This window comes from Leptidea sinapis, chromosome 26 (assembly GCF_905404315.1).
Source record: "Leptidea sinapis chromosome 26, ilLepSina1.1, whole genome shotgun sequence".
Lineage (NCBI taxonomy): Eukaryota > Metazoa > Arthropoda > Insecta > Lepidoptera > Pieridae > Leptidea > Leptidea sinapis.
The window spans coordinates 6914347-6930321 of record NC_066290.1 but is presented as its reverse complement, the minus strand read 5'-3'; the positions used below and the strand labels follow the sequence as shown (position 1 = coordinate 6930321).

General features: G+C 33.1%; 3 protein-coding genes across 6 annotated transcripts in view; 1 reads left to right on the top strand and 2 right to left on the bottom strand.

Moving 5' to 3' along the window:
* Positions 1-1969: 1969 nt before the first annotated feature.
* On the top strand, positions 1970-3667 carry LOC126972575 (lipopolysaccharide-induced tumor necrosis factor-alpha factor homolog). The gene is made up of 2 exons (XM_050819436.1): positions 1970-2528; positions 2810-3667. The coding sequence occupies exons 1-2, from the start codon at positions 2134-2136 to the stop codon at positions 2922-2924; spliced, it is 510 nt and encodes a 169-aa protein (XP_050675393.1). The 5' UTR covers positions 1970-2133; the 3' UTR covers positions 2925-3667.
* Positions 3668-6958: 3291 nt separating this feature from the next.
* On the bottom strand, positions 6959-7601 carry LOC126972578 (NTF2-related export protein). The gene has a single exon (XM_050819438.1). The coding sequence runs from the start codon at positions 7442-7444 to the stop codon at positions 7028-7030; it is 417 nt and encodes a 138-aa protein (XP_050675395.1). The 5' UTR covers positions 7445-7601; the 3' UTR covers positions 6959-7027.
* A 3323-nt stretch (positions 7602-10924) lies between these two features.
* LOC126972529 (ribosome-binding protein 1-like) overlaps positions 10925-15975 on the bottom strand; it is a 42460-nt gene continuing 37409 nt past the window's right edge. For 3 of the 4 annotated variants that reach the window (XM_050819351.1, XM_050819354.1, XM_050819355.1), the window contains 2 exons: positions 14678-14740; positions 10925-14150 (listed from right to left, as the gene is read on the bottom strand). In XM_050819351.1, coding sequence (XP_050675308.1) covers positions 14130-14150; positions 14678-14740 — 84 coding nt within the window. In that variant the 3' untranslated portion in view covers positions 10925-14129. Of the gene's footprint in view, positions 14154-14677; positions 14741-15975 lie in introns of all 4 variants that reach the window. The other variant, XM_050819353.1, reaches the window with a different exon arrangement.

Below are 15975 nucleotides of genomic sequence, written 5' to 3'. Positions count from 1 at the left end.
TAGAATGGTTGTTTTATAACTTATATTTATTTTATGTAACTATTTCACACAATATAATTTAGCATGCGGTATTCACCTTAAAAGGTAATGCATTTAGTAATAAGACCTTTATAAATTAGCATAATAATAATAATTATAAATGTATTATTGTAATTACCATTGGTGAATCTAAATAAATAAAAAAAAAAAACGGAACGCAATCGATTGTATTAGTAGCGGAGTGTATTAAAGTTTTCTAGTTAATTAAAAAAACCTGTTGGTGGAGTACTGTTAAATTAAAATTATTTTAATTAATATTAATAGTAAAAAAAAATCCTGCGTAACTTTCAGCTCGTTTTGAACATTTTTAATACTTAGTTAATAATAAATGACTAGGTTAATTTTTGCAACTCTTCCATTCTTTTATTTATTAACCCAAACTATTACAGAACTTTATAACTTTGGGATTAAATTGTAGGTATTATTTATAGAAAGTTAGGCACTCGAGTCGGTTTCGAGGCTTACCTCGAAATATGGCGACGATTTATGACGTCATATATTTCCCTAGGGCACTGCGGCAGTATACTGGCAGTCCATAACGGCACGAATTTTTCTATAGTGATAGCACTGTGCAGTGCTCGCAGTGCATAAAGGAACATACCCTTAAATAGTATTACAAAAACGATTTTTATTTAATCGATTCTTTTCCATTAATCTCACATCCCTATTTTGTGCAGTGGGCCGGTGGACTGACTGTGACTAGTGAGTTTCTCAGACTCAGTCTAGCAAAACTAGGGAAATAGCGATTCACTCGATTTTGATTGTATGAAAAGTGCTGTCATTGATAGATTGAGAGATGACGGCTTTAATCATATAAAAGACGGAGATAGCCGGAATCCACTACGTTTCAAGCAACTGTTCGCTTCTCAATTTAGCCGGATTATACTTCGTCGCCAATCGCCATACTGTAATTACAACTATTTCAAACTTATGTCAAATGACTGCATGTTGCATAATAAACCAAATTTTAACTGCTATCTGCAAAATCTGGCCTAACCATCAGTATTGGACTTTAGGTGATTGCAAAGAAGATCGCTGAGATTTTAGGTATTTCTGCGGTGAAAGTGGGCAAAATATTAATTGAAAATAAAACCACTGAAGAATTTAAGCCACCTCGTAAATCTAGCCCTAAAAAGAATATTCCAGACAAAGTTGATGAATTTACTTTTTCAGCAATAAGACGAAAATTGCATGCTTTCATTTACAGAAGTACAACCTACAGTAAAAAGGTTGGTATGATAACAGTACAGATTTTATGTAAAACTTAAACTGTTTAGATTTGAAAAAGTGACATCTCAAGTCTACCCCTTTTTTTTATTAAATATAATAAACATTTTTTTTAGATTTGAAAGAACGACACCTCAAGTGAATTTTCTAACATGGAAATATTGAGGTTGAGCAGGTTATCAACTGTAAAGATGATCCTGTAGATGAAGCCACAACCTGCGAGTGCTCACATAGAACGCGAAGATCAGGGATCGAGTCCCACATTGTTCATAAATTTTGTTTTCAAATTTAATTTGGAAAATTAAGGCGTCTCGGCAGCAAGGACGGTATTGTTGATGGAGCATTATTAATAAAAAATATATATTTATGTATCAAAATAAATTTATAATAATTATTTTACCTAGAAAAATGTTGATAATCTCTGAATTGTTATTTTGACAGTGACATTTCTTTGCCTACATTTTTGATCTCGAATTACATTTCCGACTATAGAGACTTGGCTTCGGCCTTTTAAACTGAACTACCTCTAAATTTTAAAACAAGAGATTTGGCTACGGCTTTAAAAAAATATATGATCGGACTTGACATACTACTGCGAAGAAAAAGCAATAAAAACGACGAAGACATGGCTGTATGGGCTTGAACTCTTTGCCTGTCCATATATTGGACGGAGAAACCAAAAAAAAAATCGACAGCCGGAGCGGACAGCGACTGACATAAAGTTTTATTTATGAAGATTGAAGATTGTTGAAAATTTACCACTGGACTTGGCATACTTAACCAAATTGTAGTGTTTTTGAAAGAAAAGAAAAGGATTTTTGTTTATTAATCTATCTATTGCTTAAATTTTACATACAATAAAATAATATGGCCACGAATCCTAGTGCACCAAATGTTGATATTTCTGCGCAAAATGATCTTCCACCTCCATATTCCGCTGTAGTAGGCAACTCTCCTTATGGCTTTGTAGTCCCTGGCGAACCACATGTACCTTCAGGAAGTCATCCCCCAAAAACATTTACTGCCCCTGGTGTTTACCCTCATCCACCTAGTGTAAACACGTATCAGCCTCAAGCTGGAGACGTTACTCCACAGCCAAGCAACATCACTGCCCCTGTAGGTGTAGTACTTCCGCCTGGTGTTGGTTCAGAACCTACTACTGTAACTTGTTACAATTGTCAAAAAGTTGTGACAACAAGAGTTACATACACTACAGCCTTGCACACTCACCTAGTAGCAGGATCCATATGTTTTATTACTATGTAAGTATTATTATTATCTAGCTTGAAATAAGATAATCCTACATTTTACTATGGTTCACAAAAAACATAGAAATATAAAATGTGACTTACAAAATGCAGGGATGTAATCAACGCTAGCTTATAAGACCAACTCTTCATAAGATACTGTTTATCAACATATCTGTTCATAGTCAATCATCATGCTCAATATTACCATAATATATTACCAATAAATAACTCCCAGAAGGGACGGAATTGACTTAAAAATAAAATTTGTCTATAATATTATGTATTATTTTCAGGGTCTGTTCACTTTGCTGCCTTGGCCTTATTCCATACTGCTTTGACACATTTAAGGATGCAGAACACTACTGTCCAAACTGCAACTCTTTTATTGGAAAATGTAGTAAATGTTAGTTATACAGTTCTTTGTTTATTGGACTTTACACATTTATACATTATTGTTTTTTTGGTGCCATGTCCTTTTATAGTATGAAAAAACTCTTTTCGTATGAAAACTTATTAATATAATTAATTTACCCCCTTATTCATAATGGTCTGCTAACTTAAAACAGCCACTAAGGAGTGTTTTTTCTCATTCTGACTTAGGTCAATAGAAGAAGACAGAGTGAGAATTAGCAATGCTTTAAGTTAGCAGATTATTATGAATAATGGGGCTAGAGTTTAGGCAACCATGTATTCATTATGAAAAATGTAATTGGGATCTTCAATCTTCATATTTCTTAAATGTCTAAAAGCTGACAATCTTTGTTAGTTAATTGTATCCATTTGAGAGAAGTGTCTGGCTATTCTCTTTTCTCACTTGACCAGAGATAGAACATTGTCTAAAACTGAACTTACTTTATATATTGTAATTAAGTAGTTCTTAGTGCAATCATCTAAAATTTGTATAAGACACTGTAATGACAATTATATTTTGATATAACCCAATGGATTTATATTATAAAATTAATTGTGCTTACTCATTCCTTTACCATGACTGATAATTTATACAAGTATAGTGTTGTGTTAAAGGTTACAAGAAAATTTCATAAAATGGATGAATTTATGTAAAAATATTTAATTGAAAGATCAAATTGTCATTTTGTTATATCATATATATTAAGCTAAATGTAATCAAATAAATGTATACAAACTCAGGTTGAATCATTATTCTACTTCGTTAATCAAATTTTATAATTTGAAATATATAATCATAGTATAACAGTAGGTATAATTATATATAATAGTATAACATCAATGTATATATCGTCGGTTTACTGCAAGAACTAATCAACTGACAAGTATGAATTAAGCCACTTTTTCTTCCCTATATCATCTTAAATATGATTATGTTAAAGAAAAATAAAATACTATTATATTGCTGAATATATTTATTATTAAAGTCAAGGGAGTTTGTTAAATATTAACAATATTAAAAAAAAAAAATGTGAAGTTAATGAATTCTTGCCATTTTTTTGTGGAAAAAGAGGGCAGATGGGCATGAGGATTACTTGATGGAAAGTGATCACTGCCGCCCATGAAAATCTGCACCACCGGAAGGCTTGCAGATGCGTTACTGGCTTTTCAGGAAAAGTTGTGAAAAGGGAAGCAGAGTGGACCTACAGGGCTCTGGGGGAGGAAAAGGGGGTACAACTACGGGACTGTAGTGGAGGTAAAGGGAATACTGTTGTCTGCATAGCAATGTATGTTGGAGGTGTCCAACATATCATGACATTGACATTGACATACAGAACAAACAGTAGCACATAGCCTTGGGGCACTCAGGCGTTCACGGGCTTCGGGTTTGAGCAATAACTATCGACAACAATCTGTATGCTGCACCCTGTGGGTAAAAGCTGGAGGTCCACTTACATAAATTCTAGGGAAGCCCAAATTATAGAAGTTTTGAGTTTGTGTGTTTTTCAAGGCACCTAAGCGGTACTGCATTGTAATGGGCAGGGTGTATCAATTACCATCATTAGTTGAACATCCTGCTCGTCTCGTTCCGTATAGGCATAAAAAAAAGTGAAGGTTGGTACCTAATAATATGAACACTCTGTGGGTCAAGTCAGACACGCACATTCAAGGTTTTTTGTTATAATTATCACCAGCAACAGCTGCAGTACCTATTTAGATTCTAGATCTAATCTAATCTAAAATTCAGATTTTCCTTAAGAGTTGTTACAGTGCACTTGAGTAATCTTTATCACTACCATTTCTGGAATTGAGATTGAGCAAGTGAAGTTAGCCACTTGGCTTGCAATGAGTATAAAGATTTCAATACTAGGTACGATTGTAATTTTGCTAGTTACTTCTTGCTTTTGCTTCGATTCCAGATTCTCTAACATTTTTGGAGAAAGTTAAAGAATGTGATGAAAATATTAATTTTAGTATTGTAAGAAATTATTTTTATGAGAAAAACAGCTCATGGGTTATTTTGACCAAAATTAGTGATGAAACGGATAGTAATTCAGTATTCGTCCAGATTTCGGATAGTAAAATTTAAAAAATCTCTTTATTTTTACACAAGGCAAATCATGCCTAAATAAGTATAGACACCGTTTATTCTTATAATAATTGGACTTCGAAATTTGTTTTATTAATTAGTTTAGTACTCAAAATTAACAAGTGGCAATTTGTAGTGTAGTGAAAGACAGAGCCCCAACTCGTCAACCGATCTTCACAATTATTGCTCCGTGACAAGTCCTACACCACACGGTTTGGGGAACTTAAGTTTTAACTCTTAAACCATCTGACTAATAAGACGACTTACTACGATACTCGCCAAACCTGGCTGTCTTTTTATTTTTAAAAAGGTATCCCAGAAAATGTATGGATGGGAACCCACTTCATTTAAAGGCATTTATTTTCTCAAAATTGATTCCTTTAGAATTATTTTTCATGTCATTTCTAATACCACTACCGCTTCGGAAACAAATGGCGCTCTGAAAGAGAAGAAGCGGCGCAAGAAACTCTCCCAGTATTCTTTTTTTTGCGCTCTTTTTAATAAATTATATAATACTATACTGGCATTGTTATTGTTAATAATCAAAATCTAGTCTGTCCGATCAATTACATATTCACCTGTGGAGTAGTAGGGTTTATGACAGAGCCATTTTTTGATTAAATATTTAAATTTATTTATAGATAATGCCTGAACAGTGGCTGGAACTTTATTATAAAAGTGTATATTTTATAGCTTACAGCTATTATGAAGCCTACTAGAATTAGTTAGAAGCAATCCCTTATTTCTAGTGTTATAATAATGATAATCACTATTAACAGCAAAAAGGTGACGATTTATGTGAATGTATATTAAATTTTCATAAATGTACTTTTTTAAGTAAGTAAAAAGCAAAGTAAGCCAAGGAGATTTGAGGTCTATAGAAGGCCCAACAGTGAAGGCGTGATCTACAACATCTAGAATTGTAGTTGGTGAAGAAACCACTTGTGTCAGTTAATGGGCGGGGGATGTCCACTGATTCATGAATAAAATTATTAATTACTTATAACCAAAACCAAAAACTTTAGATAATATTGTTTAATATGAAATTTTGGATCTATTGTAACTCAAGCTGCATTTTTCTGTCATGAATGTAATCAGTTTAATAATGTGAAAATACTTATATAAATTTATGTTTTATGAAACAAAAACATTTGCTTGCAATTTTAATCACATAATAATGATTTATTTACTTGTTACAAATAATCAATGAAGCATATAAAGGTGTGATAATGCAAATATGACTTATTATCATATTCTATAGTCACTATTTAATCTCTATACATGTAAGCCACATAAATAAAAAACAAAGTTCTATGTACCTATTTGTGAATATCTCTTGATAAGATATCAGGTCTATAGCATAGATAACGCCAGTATCGATGTACTTACCTTACACTGAGCAATGCATATTTGAAATAAAATGAGTAGAAATATTTTGGCCGATAATAGCAATGTGAATAGTGAAATAAGCCTGAATGTGCTTGATTTAGGGAGGTCTCGTGATCTTCCTCCTCCTTATACAAGAACAGACACATTACATACACAGCCAGTGACAAGCCAGCCCGTTATAAATCAAACAATTGTTGTGCATCAACATTATAAACATGAACCAATCCCAATTGTCTGCCCAAGTTGTCATAAAAGAACCATGACCAAGATTAGTTATGCAAATTCCCAAAAAACACATGTAATTGCTGGATTCATTTGTGGATTGACATTGTAAGTATTATAAATATATTTTTTGAATTTAAAACTCATAATTCTTATATTAAATAATGATTTTTATTTACAGTTTCTGTATGCTTTGCTGCCTAGCTGCTCTACCATATGTTATCCCAAAGTGCAAGAAAGCTGAACACTACTGCTCTAATTGCAATTATTATTTTGGACCTTACTCACCACTCTGTGAGCTGTCTGTAACTTAAATATTTGATTAAAACAATTTATAATAAAAACTTATTTATTGACTTCTTAGTTATTATAAATAATTATCCAAAACTTAACCAATCTTTCAGCTATTGTAAGGTACTTGTAGCCTGTAGCAATCAGATGCAATCTTCCATTTTCCTTCTACTGCTACAATTAGAAATGTCTGTTGAAACGGTTTGTGGACATCATCATTCTGATATGTAACATCACCACATGCCTGAATAAGATACGTCAAGTTGTTTTGACTAAAACTTTCAGAAATAGGCTGAGCGTCCAAAGTCTTAACGCAATGATTGCTAGCTGGTAAATCCATTAAAAATTTCTGTATTTTAGAACTTCCCGTTATTCCATTGCCGTTCCAAACTAACAAACCAGTGTCAAGATATAACTTTGAGGTCAGATGTCTACTATTATCAAGTTGTTTGTAAAATAGTTTTGTGAATTCTTCTGCAGTTTCACACGCATTATCTACGTTTTTCACAGTTACATCAGTAGCCATTGGTAATTAATATTTAGTAGTTATTTCTGCTGATTGCAATTGTAGCTTGTTCTGTGATTAAAGTCTTCGTAATTTCAAATCTGTATTTAGTAAATACTAATTACAAGTTATAACTCTTTAGTATATATTGTAATATTACTATATATTAAATAGTATATATGACATATGTATATATTGAAATTTGAAAAGTCAAAACAAGTCTTACAGGTTTTTTTTTCACCCCTGTCAAATTGTATGGCTCATACGTACCGTGGATCTGCCGCTTCCGAGTTTTTTTGAGTTCACTAACAACTTCAGTAAGTAGGACTTCTTCGTGCGACTAGATGTTTTTATTTTTACTACGGTAGGAAAACGAATCGCGTACAGTTTAGAATATTAATTAATGTTAATATTCTTAGATCGCGTATCAAGTTTTTGGCATTTATGCTGGATTTTGGATCACATATAAAGATAATATTTAACAAGATAAACTCTAGGTAATGTATACATGTACACCTTAATATTATTGATATAAATAAATTATTTAAAAAATATAAACGCAACGTAAATTAATGTAAACGTAATGTAAGTTACATTATGGAATCATTGTCAGAATAAAGAAGATATTAATGGATGTAGGGAAAAGGTCACAAATATATATTAACTCATCTAATAATGGAAATTTAAAAAAACAACTGCGTTTCTGCGTAAATTGGAAATGGGAGAACCCTGACGCAAGAAATTCGTCTCGATTGCACTTAAGAATCGTCAAAAATGCTAAGGCGAGGATAAGTTTAGTCCCGGTCGAGGAGAAGATCCAAAAGGAACTTCAAGCTACAACGAACAGGGAACACGAATTGAAACGAATAAGGAAGAAAGTATACAAATCTTTCAATCTAGAACATTATGAAACTGATTCTGAATCCGAAGAGATCCTTCAGCCGGGAAAATTGAAAGCCACGAAGTTTATAGGAGAATTATACGAAGCTTTGAACGAGGAAGTGAGCTCACCCTCACCGAGAAATAGCTCGGGAATGACTTATTAGATTGTTTAAAACCAGCCAAATCACTGGCAGAACTGGTAAAGGACCCAGCAAAGAGTTCCACGCGGCTTATCGCTCAATGAGAGTCTACATTACAGCGGAAACAAGAAGCGGGAGCGGCAGTGTAAGGTCGCCAAATTGGATCGAAACATACTCGTTGGAGCGGAAACGATTGAACGACTACGGTTGAAGGGAACATTTGCTCGACGCCGCGGCGGTAACGGAATATTTTGGAGTAGCGTGTCGATTGTCTGGTATGTCGGGCACGTTCCCTTTATCAGTTAACTGTACACAGAGCTCGATGTCTGCGCGGAAAATAGTCTGTTCATTAAAAAACATGGTGAACTTTTTAAACCAGCAAAGGATTATTCCATATTAGAATTAAGAGATCCATCTCGCCTTTTGATGCCATACAGTAGAATAGCTCTTCATCAAAATAACGCAAATGTTATTTGTGTTAGGGTTTTTAACCACCTTCCAAAAAATATTAGAGAGATGCCTAAAACAATAATGCATAATAAATTAAAATTATGGCTAATAGATAAATGCTTCTATAGTTATAAAAATAATAGTATTTAAATATTATTATTTTGGAGGTACCTACAATCTCATGTTTATTTTATATTAGGTATTCGGTTATAGCTTTGTAATGTGTATTAATGACGTATAAAAATTCGAATATTGACAATCAAATATTTGTATGCCGATATATTGGCGAATTGGAACTATGTTACCACGAGTCATACAAATAAATTAATCTCATTTCAAACATTTACACACAATAATAACAATCAAAAGCCCTAGTTAATTTATTCGTACATGATCTCAGACAAATTTTTAGCCAGCCTTTCACGTGCTAAGAAGTATTTCTCCGATGCTGATTATGGTGACCTACCAGACTTGGGCATCAAGCAATAATTGCTTAGTTTGAATATTGGATAATGCGGAACTGAGCATCAACGGCGAGCTTCAGAAAATAACGAGACGAATGTATATGACTTAAGTTTCCGGTTATGTTTGACCACAAAAACTCTTTCGGTAATCATCTTTGAATTTAAATACAATGAAAATTTCCCGAATTTTTTACAGCTTTACATAAACAAAATGGAGAGGTCCACTTTATGTTTGACCACAAACGTCGATACTATAGTCCGGTCAATTTAGACATTCGAAGTTACATAAAGTCCCAACAAGCTGAATTTCTGTGAAGTTGTTCAAAACATAATTACAAACAATGTGTAGAAGTTCCCCATCATTCCCCTGTAAGGAAAAAATTTAATTCAAGGTCAAAGGTCAAAAAAATGAGTTTTTCGCGATTTTCAGCAAAACGGTACGTTTTATCATAAAAGTACCTCAGACAAAAATTGTAGATCACAAAATTATCTATAAAAAATGTATCAATACTTTTTTTCTTACGAGCCACCGTTTCTGAGATATAACGATTCTAAAAGTTATAAAAGTTGTTATCGTCATTTGTCTGAGGTACTTTTATGATAAAACTTACCGTTTTGCTGAAAATCGCGAAAAACTTATTTTTTTGACCTTGAATTAAATTTTTTCCTTAGAGGGGAATAATGGGGAACTTCTAGACATTGTTTGTAATTATGTTTTGAGCAACTTCACAAAAATTCAGCTTGTTGGGACTTTATATAACTTCACTCTCATTTTTTGGTCTAAATTGACCGGACTACTAGTTACCTTTTGGTTGTATAGTCAGTATAATGGAGATAGGGTTCTGGGAGTTTTTATTGCAAATTTCCTCCCCTTTCAGAATCTTTTTTTGAATTTTCTTAAATATTAATAGTTTATGAAATATTGGCAAAAGACGAAATGCCTTTTTTTTCCATCTTTAATTGTTTATAACTTTTGCAAATTTTTATGTGCTATTACACGCTTTTGGCACATTTTTCTAGCTATCGCACATAATTTTAGGAGCAGTATCTCTATTTTGTACCATTTTCAACTTGTCGACTAGACTAGTAGCAAAAACGTTCTTAGCGGAAGAATGGGCGGACGCTGAGGTGAAGGCTTTATTTTTTTTATGAAAATAAGGGACGAGACGAACAGGACATTCAGCTGATACGCCCTGCCCATTACAATGCAGTGCCGCACAAGATTATTGAAAAACGAAAAATTCTGAGCGGCACCACAACTGCGCTCGTCACATTGAGACACTTATGTCTTAATGTCAAGTCTTATTTGCCCAATAATTTCACTAGCTAGGAGCTTAATGGAGGCGAGGATAGAATTCGAGATTTATTTATCAATGGAATTAAAATCTTCATTTGAAACAGGCGGTTCCGCCTACGTGGATAGATCTGGTAAAAATCGCGGAAAAAGCATGGAAATACCCACTTTTTCCTTTCTACCTAGAGAGTAGTATGTTTTGTGAATTGCTTAATCCAATTTTATATCTTTCTGATTTATCTGTATTTTAGTGCAGTCATAATAAACAACGTTAATAGTAGAAATAGTTTATTTGATTACAATTTATATCTAAAATTATGGTTTCTAATATAATATAGCAGGTCCTTTTAAACAAAATGGTACAAATTATCCAAGTTAACCTACAAACCCTACTATGTACTGGACATTACAATGGGTATATCAATGGATGAATGTGAAAGTAAAAAAGTACAAATAATTTATAACAAAGATACACAAAAACACTTACTCATTTGAGCAATACTTTTCGTTTATTTCATGCAAATCTACTGCAAAAATCGGACATTTTATATAATGCAAGATAAACCTAGCAGAATTGTAATTTATAGACGGATAGAAAAGGATCCTTTACAACTTAAACATTCAGATCTTAATCTAAGGCACTGATAAATGATTATATTATGCTCTAGTACGAAGCTTGTATTGTAAAATAAACATTTAAAAAATAAGTAACACTTCCTAAAATCATTGTATAATGCGTACAATAATTTAATTCGGAAAAGCAGATTAAATATAAATTAATTTAAACAATAATAATTTAATGCCGAATCACATACATACTTAAAAACATTTTTTTTTTGTTGAAGAAGCATTCTTAATGTCTTTCTTATAGCAAATGTTCCCACATATCCGGTACAATATGTCGTATGGGCAACTATTACACTTAGATCATTCATACGTCTAGATATACTGTGACAGATGTGAAAACATCGAAAAAAATTGAGGTTAACTGTTAACCTCTATTTATATTATTATCTATTTACACAAGTGACAAATCGCGAATGCAAGACGTAGCTTGTCACGCACACTAAAGTTATAGACCTGGCCAGTTTTCATCAATTGTCTGGCAACAAGAGGCTCTATCTAGAGGTATAAATTATCTAAGTTATTTCAATTTATTTGATTTACAATGAATAAAATATGTTAAATTATAATCTAAAGCTATATCACCAAAATTATTACATTTAATAGACTTACGAACTTAAATGAATCGAGTTAAACAATACACAATTGAAAATTTTTACGGGTATTCTTTCGTTTTACTATTATATTTGTAGGCCAAATTACTCAATACATCTTGTTAGAATTATTGCAATTATTCGGCTTAATAATTTATAAAATCAGATAAACAGAGCAACGAACAAAACAGTAATTAATGTTTCAATTTTGTTTTGCTGGTTTTTGTTAAAGTCAAAATATATTTTCTACTATGAATACACATGTCGCTTTGTACACGAAAAAAAGGCATGATGACGGATTTTAAAAACTGTTCCGTTTTCTATTTTCGAAAAAAAAAAAGAAACCTGTTTCAGCAAAAAAATCAAACAAATAACGCGCGCCAAAAAATTCTTGTAATGGCGGCAGATTATGACGTCACGACTCATAAATCAATGTTATCGCGTTATATAAAATTGAGACGCCATACATGTTTCAGTTAACTTTTATTTTATTGAACAAGAACAATTTTTATGTTTTAATCATGAAATTGGCATAGAAATCTTCATTTTTTAGAATTCTTTTATCATACTACTGTCATCATGCCCATTATAAAAGATAATATAAGTTGCGCCAATATGAAAGCGTTTCATAAACAATGGTAATATCATTCTATCCTTGTTACACTCTCGCACATGTACATTAAAATCACTAACGTTACTTAGTTCACGGAGAGTTACTGTTTATTTGCTTTTTATTATTATTAGTTTCTTTATTTACAGCACTGGCAACGAGACGGTCAGCTCAAACCAAAACACTAAAAACAAGAACATTTAAATATAATTCTTCAATTTCCGCAATCATTATAGAGCGTAGTAATAATGGAGAAACAAACAATATACTTATTAGAAATTTCCAGAACATGAATTTTTGTTTACGTTAGACGCGCGCGTACGTTGTGTTGCTCGGTCAGTGTAGCACTGAACGCTAGAGGTACTGGTCGTTACATCAATAAACTGTTTTTATAAACAGTTTTATATGCGATAACGAGTTAACTGTTTTTTTCAACGAAAAAACCTGTTGAAAATAATAAGCTAATAGAGTTTTTGCACCTATCCCTTTCTAAGTTGCATTTCCGCCACAACAACGCCACTAAATTGATGATTGAATGTCTCGCAAAAACACCTTTTATTGCTTGCAGATATGCAAGGGAAGATTATTTAATTAGAAAATGTTAACATTAATCTGCTGTCATAAACTTACAATATTTTCGTTGTACTTAATTCAAAACGGCTGACGAGAAGAAGTTGCGAGCGAAAACGTTGACTTGATATTATATTGATGAAATAGCTACTTGGTATAAATTACATTTTGCATTTTTAATAATATAAACCTATTAAATTATTAATTAATTCATTAGCCGATGATTGAAAACCCGTTGACGATTTAACATTTTTTTCAAACTGTTGACCATTGACAAAAAACAGTTAAATTAAATTAATTCAAAAACCTTCAATGATTTATCGCCATTGCGTGTCAGAGGACCGAGGTACGCCGACGACCGACGAGCTCAACCGACGGTTTTCGTCAGCACAGCGTGGCTCTACGCGCATAGCAATTCATTAGCGCTGGACTGTACGCGATCATATTATTGTTTTCATTGTTATAGCTAGCTACACTTGACCGAAGTCAGCGCTGACCGTCGGTCGAGCACTAAATGCGACCTAAAACCCCCGTTTATTTCTTCAAAACACAGTCTGTTCGCTGACCTTATGTCGAAAAATGCTTTATGATTGGCGCCGCTTATAAGAACAAAGGCAGAACAAATCCTGATAAATAATTATTATTATTGTAATTAAATTTTGTACCAACATTTGTGAGAACAATTTGTATTAAATAACCTACTGAGCTTTACAAATGAACAAAAATCATGTCAATTATTATAATATATAAAAAAAAGGCTCCATTCAATTGATGCAACTGATCATTAACATCTTTAACAAAGCACAATAACTGTCCTAACCGTAATAGAGTGATATATTTAACAGTTCTCTTAAATTTTATCTAAAAAATTAAACTATTAGTATTTTATAACCTTCCACGGTAGAGCAGTTTCTATATTTGCACCATGTCATAGAAAAACTTTAAAACTGATTGTACAAATTGAAGACCGTTACTTAGCAATATGGCAGCGGCAGTGTTTTTCCGTTGCTGTCACTCCGGTGTCTCGGGCACGTCACTCTTGGAATATTCTCTCCCAACCTCCATGTCTTCTACTGTGGTTATTTCCTTTCGAGTCTCGCCTACTATCAAAAATCGTATATATTTCATTATTGACCACAAGGGAGTGTTCGAAGTTAATCCATTGAACAGCATTATATTACAAATATTGCTTAATAGATAAAATACTTAGTAGGTAATTATAGGCTTATAACCACGTTTTGCCTTCAGTAAGGCAGTACGCGTACAGTTTACTATTGACCCATTGTCACATATAACTATTTTATGAATATAAACATTTTTGTAGTTGTTAAATCCTATTTTTTTCCTCCTCTTCTGTTTTTTTTCCAACAGTATAAATTTAAGTTGTATGTGTATACATAATATATATTTGTATGTATATATATCCCATATTATGTTAATTTATTGTTTTATATCAAGTTATAAATAAATCTTCTACACCTATAGGTTACCTGGAAGAGATCGCTGAATAGCGATATGGTCGCCTAATTGTGCTACCATAACTATTATTTTGTACATACAAATTCTAATTTAAATTTTTAAAATTTTCATTCATTCATTCATTCATTCAAAAAAATTATTTTCTAACCTGCAAAGGTCCATTGAGTGTATCCGCGTCGACCTTGCTGGATAAAGTCGACAGCAGTTTTTCCTGGGACAGAAATATTATGATAACATACCTACAACATGTTTCGCTCTGGGATAAACATGAAATATACTTTATATTTATACGGCCTTAAAAATAAACTTGGCTTTAAATTATGCCTAAGAATAAACCAAGAATATGCAAATTGCTAACTATATCGCTGACAACACTGTCAATACAATGATAATGCTTAAGTATTTCGAATGTTAGTCATTCTTGCAAATAATAATATTGACACACTTTTTTACACAAATTATCTTGCCCCATGTTAAGCATATATAGCCTGTGTTATGGGTTACAAGACAATGATATATTTAATACAATATACTTACTTAAACATACATAAATACATTTAAACATCCATGACTCGGAAACAAACATCCATATTCATCATATAAATGCTTGCACCTACTGGGATTCGAAACCAGGACCTCTAGCTTAGTAGGTAGGATCGCTACCCACTCGGCTATACAGGTCGTCAAATAAACGCGGGAAACGTTATACGTCCGAATAAACCAATCATAAGCAAAACGTCTATTTGTAATCATTTTGTTTATTCTTGGTGTATTCTCAGATATAACGTTATACCAAGTTTATTTGTAAGGCCGTTATTGCATAAATGTAATGTAAAAGAAACTAAAAATATTGATTTTAAAAAGAGGTTTGCTCGAAACTTGCTCAGACTAAACAGGAAAAAAAATGCTCAAAATCGTAGGTATATAAGCGTGGCTGAACAACGGACGCCAATCCTCAGATCTCAATTATCGCTCCCGGATGCCTGCAACAGTCTGAAGAGGCTGCTATCTTTCTGGCCTGAGCTGTTCGGATTAAGAACATTAACTGACACGCATTATGACCCAATTAAGATGATCTCCAGCATCGCTCCCGGATACCTGCAGCAGTCTGAAAAGGCTGCTACCTTTCTGGCCTGGGCTGTTCGGATTAAGAACATTAACTGACATGCACTATGGCCCAGTCAAGATGATCTCCAGCATCGCTCCCGGATGCCTGCAGCAGTCTGAAAAGGCTGTCATCTTTCTGGCCTGGGCTGTTCGGATTAAGAACATTAACTGACACGCACTATGGCCCAATCAAGATGATCTCCAGCATCGCTCGCAAATGCCTACAGCAGTCTGAAAAGGCTGCTATCTTTCTGGCCTGGGATGTTCGGATTAAGAACATTAACTGACACGCACAATGGCCCAATCAAGATGATCTCCAGCATCGCTCGCAAATGCCTA

Excerpts from the sequence above, each read along its gene's own strand:
- LOC126972575 (XM_050819436.1), top strand. The coding sequence starts at position 2,134 with ATGGCCACGAATCCTAGTGCACCAAATGTTGATATTTCTGCGCAAAAT. Across the intron at positions 2,529-2,809 it reads TCCATATGTTTTATTACTAT|GGTCTGTTCACTTTGCTGCC; the intron begins GTAAGTATTATT and ends TATTATTTTCAG.
- LOC126972578 (XM_050819438.1), bottom strand. The coding sequence starts at position 7,444 with ATGGCTACTGATGTAACTGTGAAAAACGTAGATAATGCGTGTGAAACT.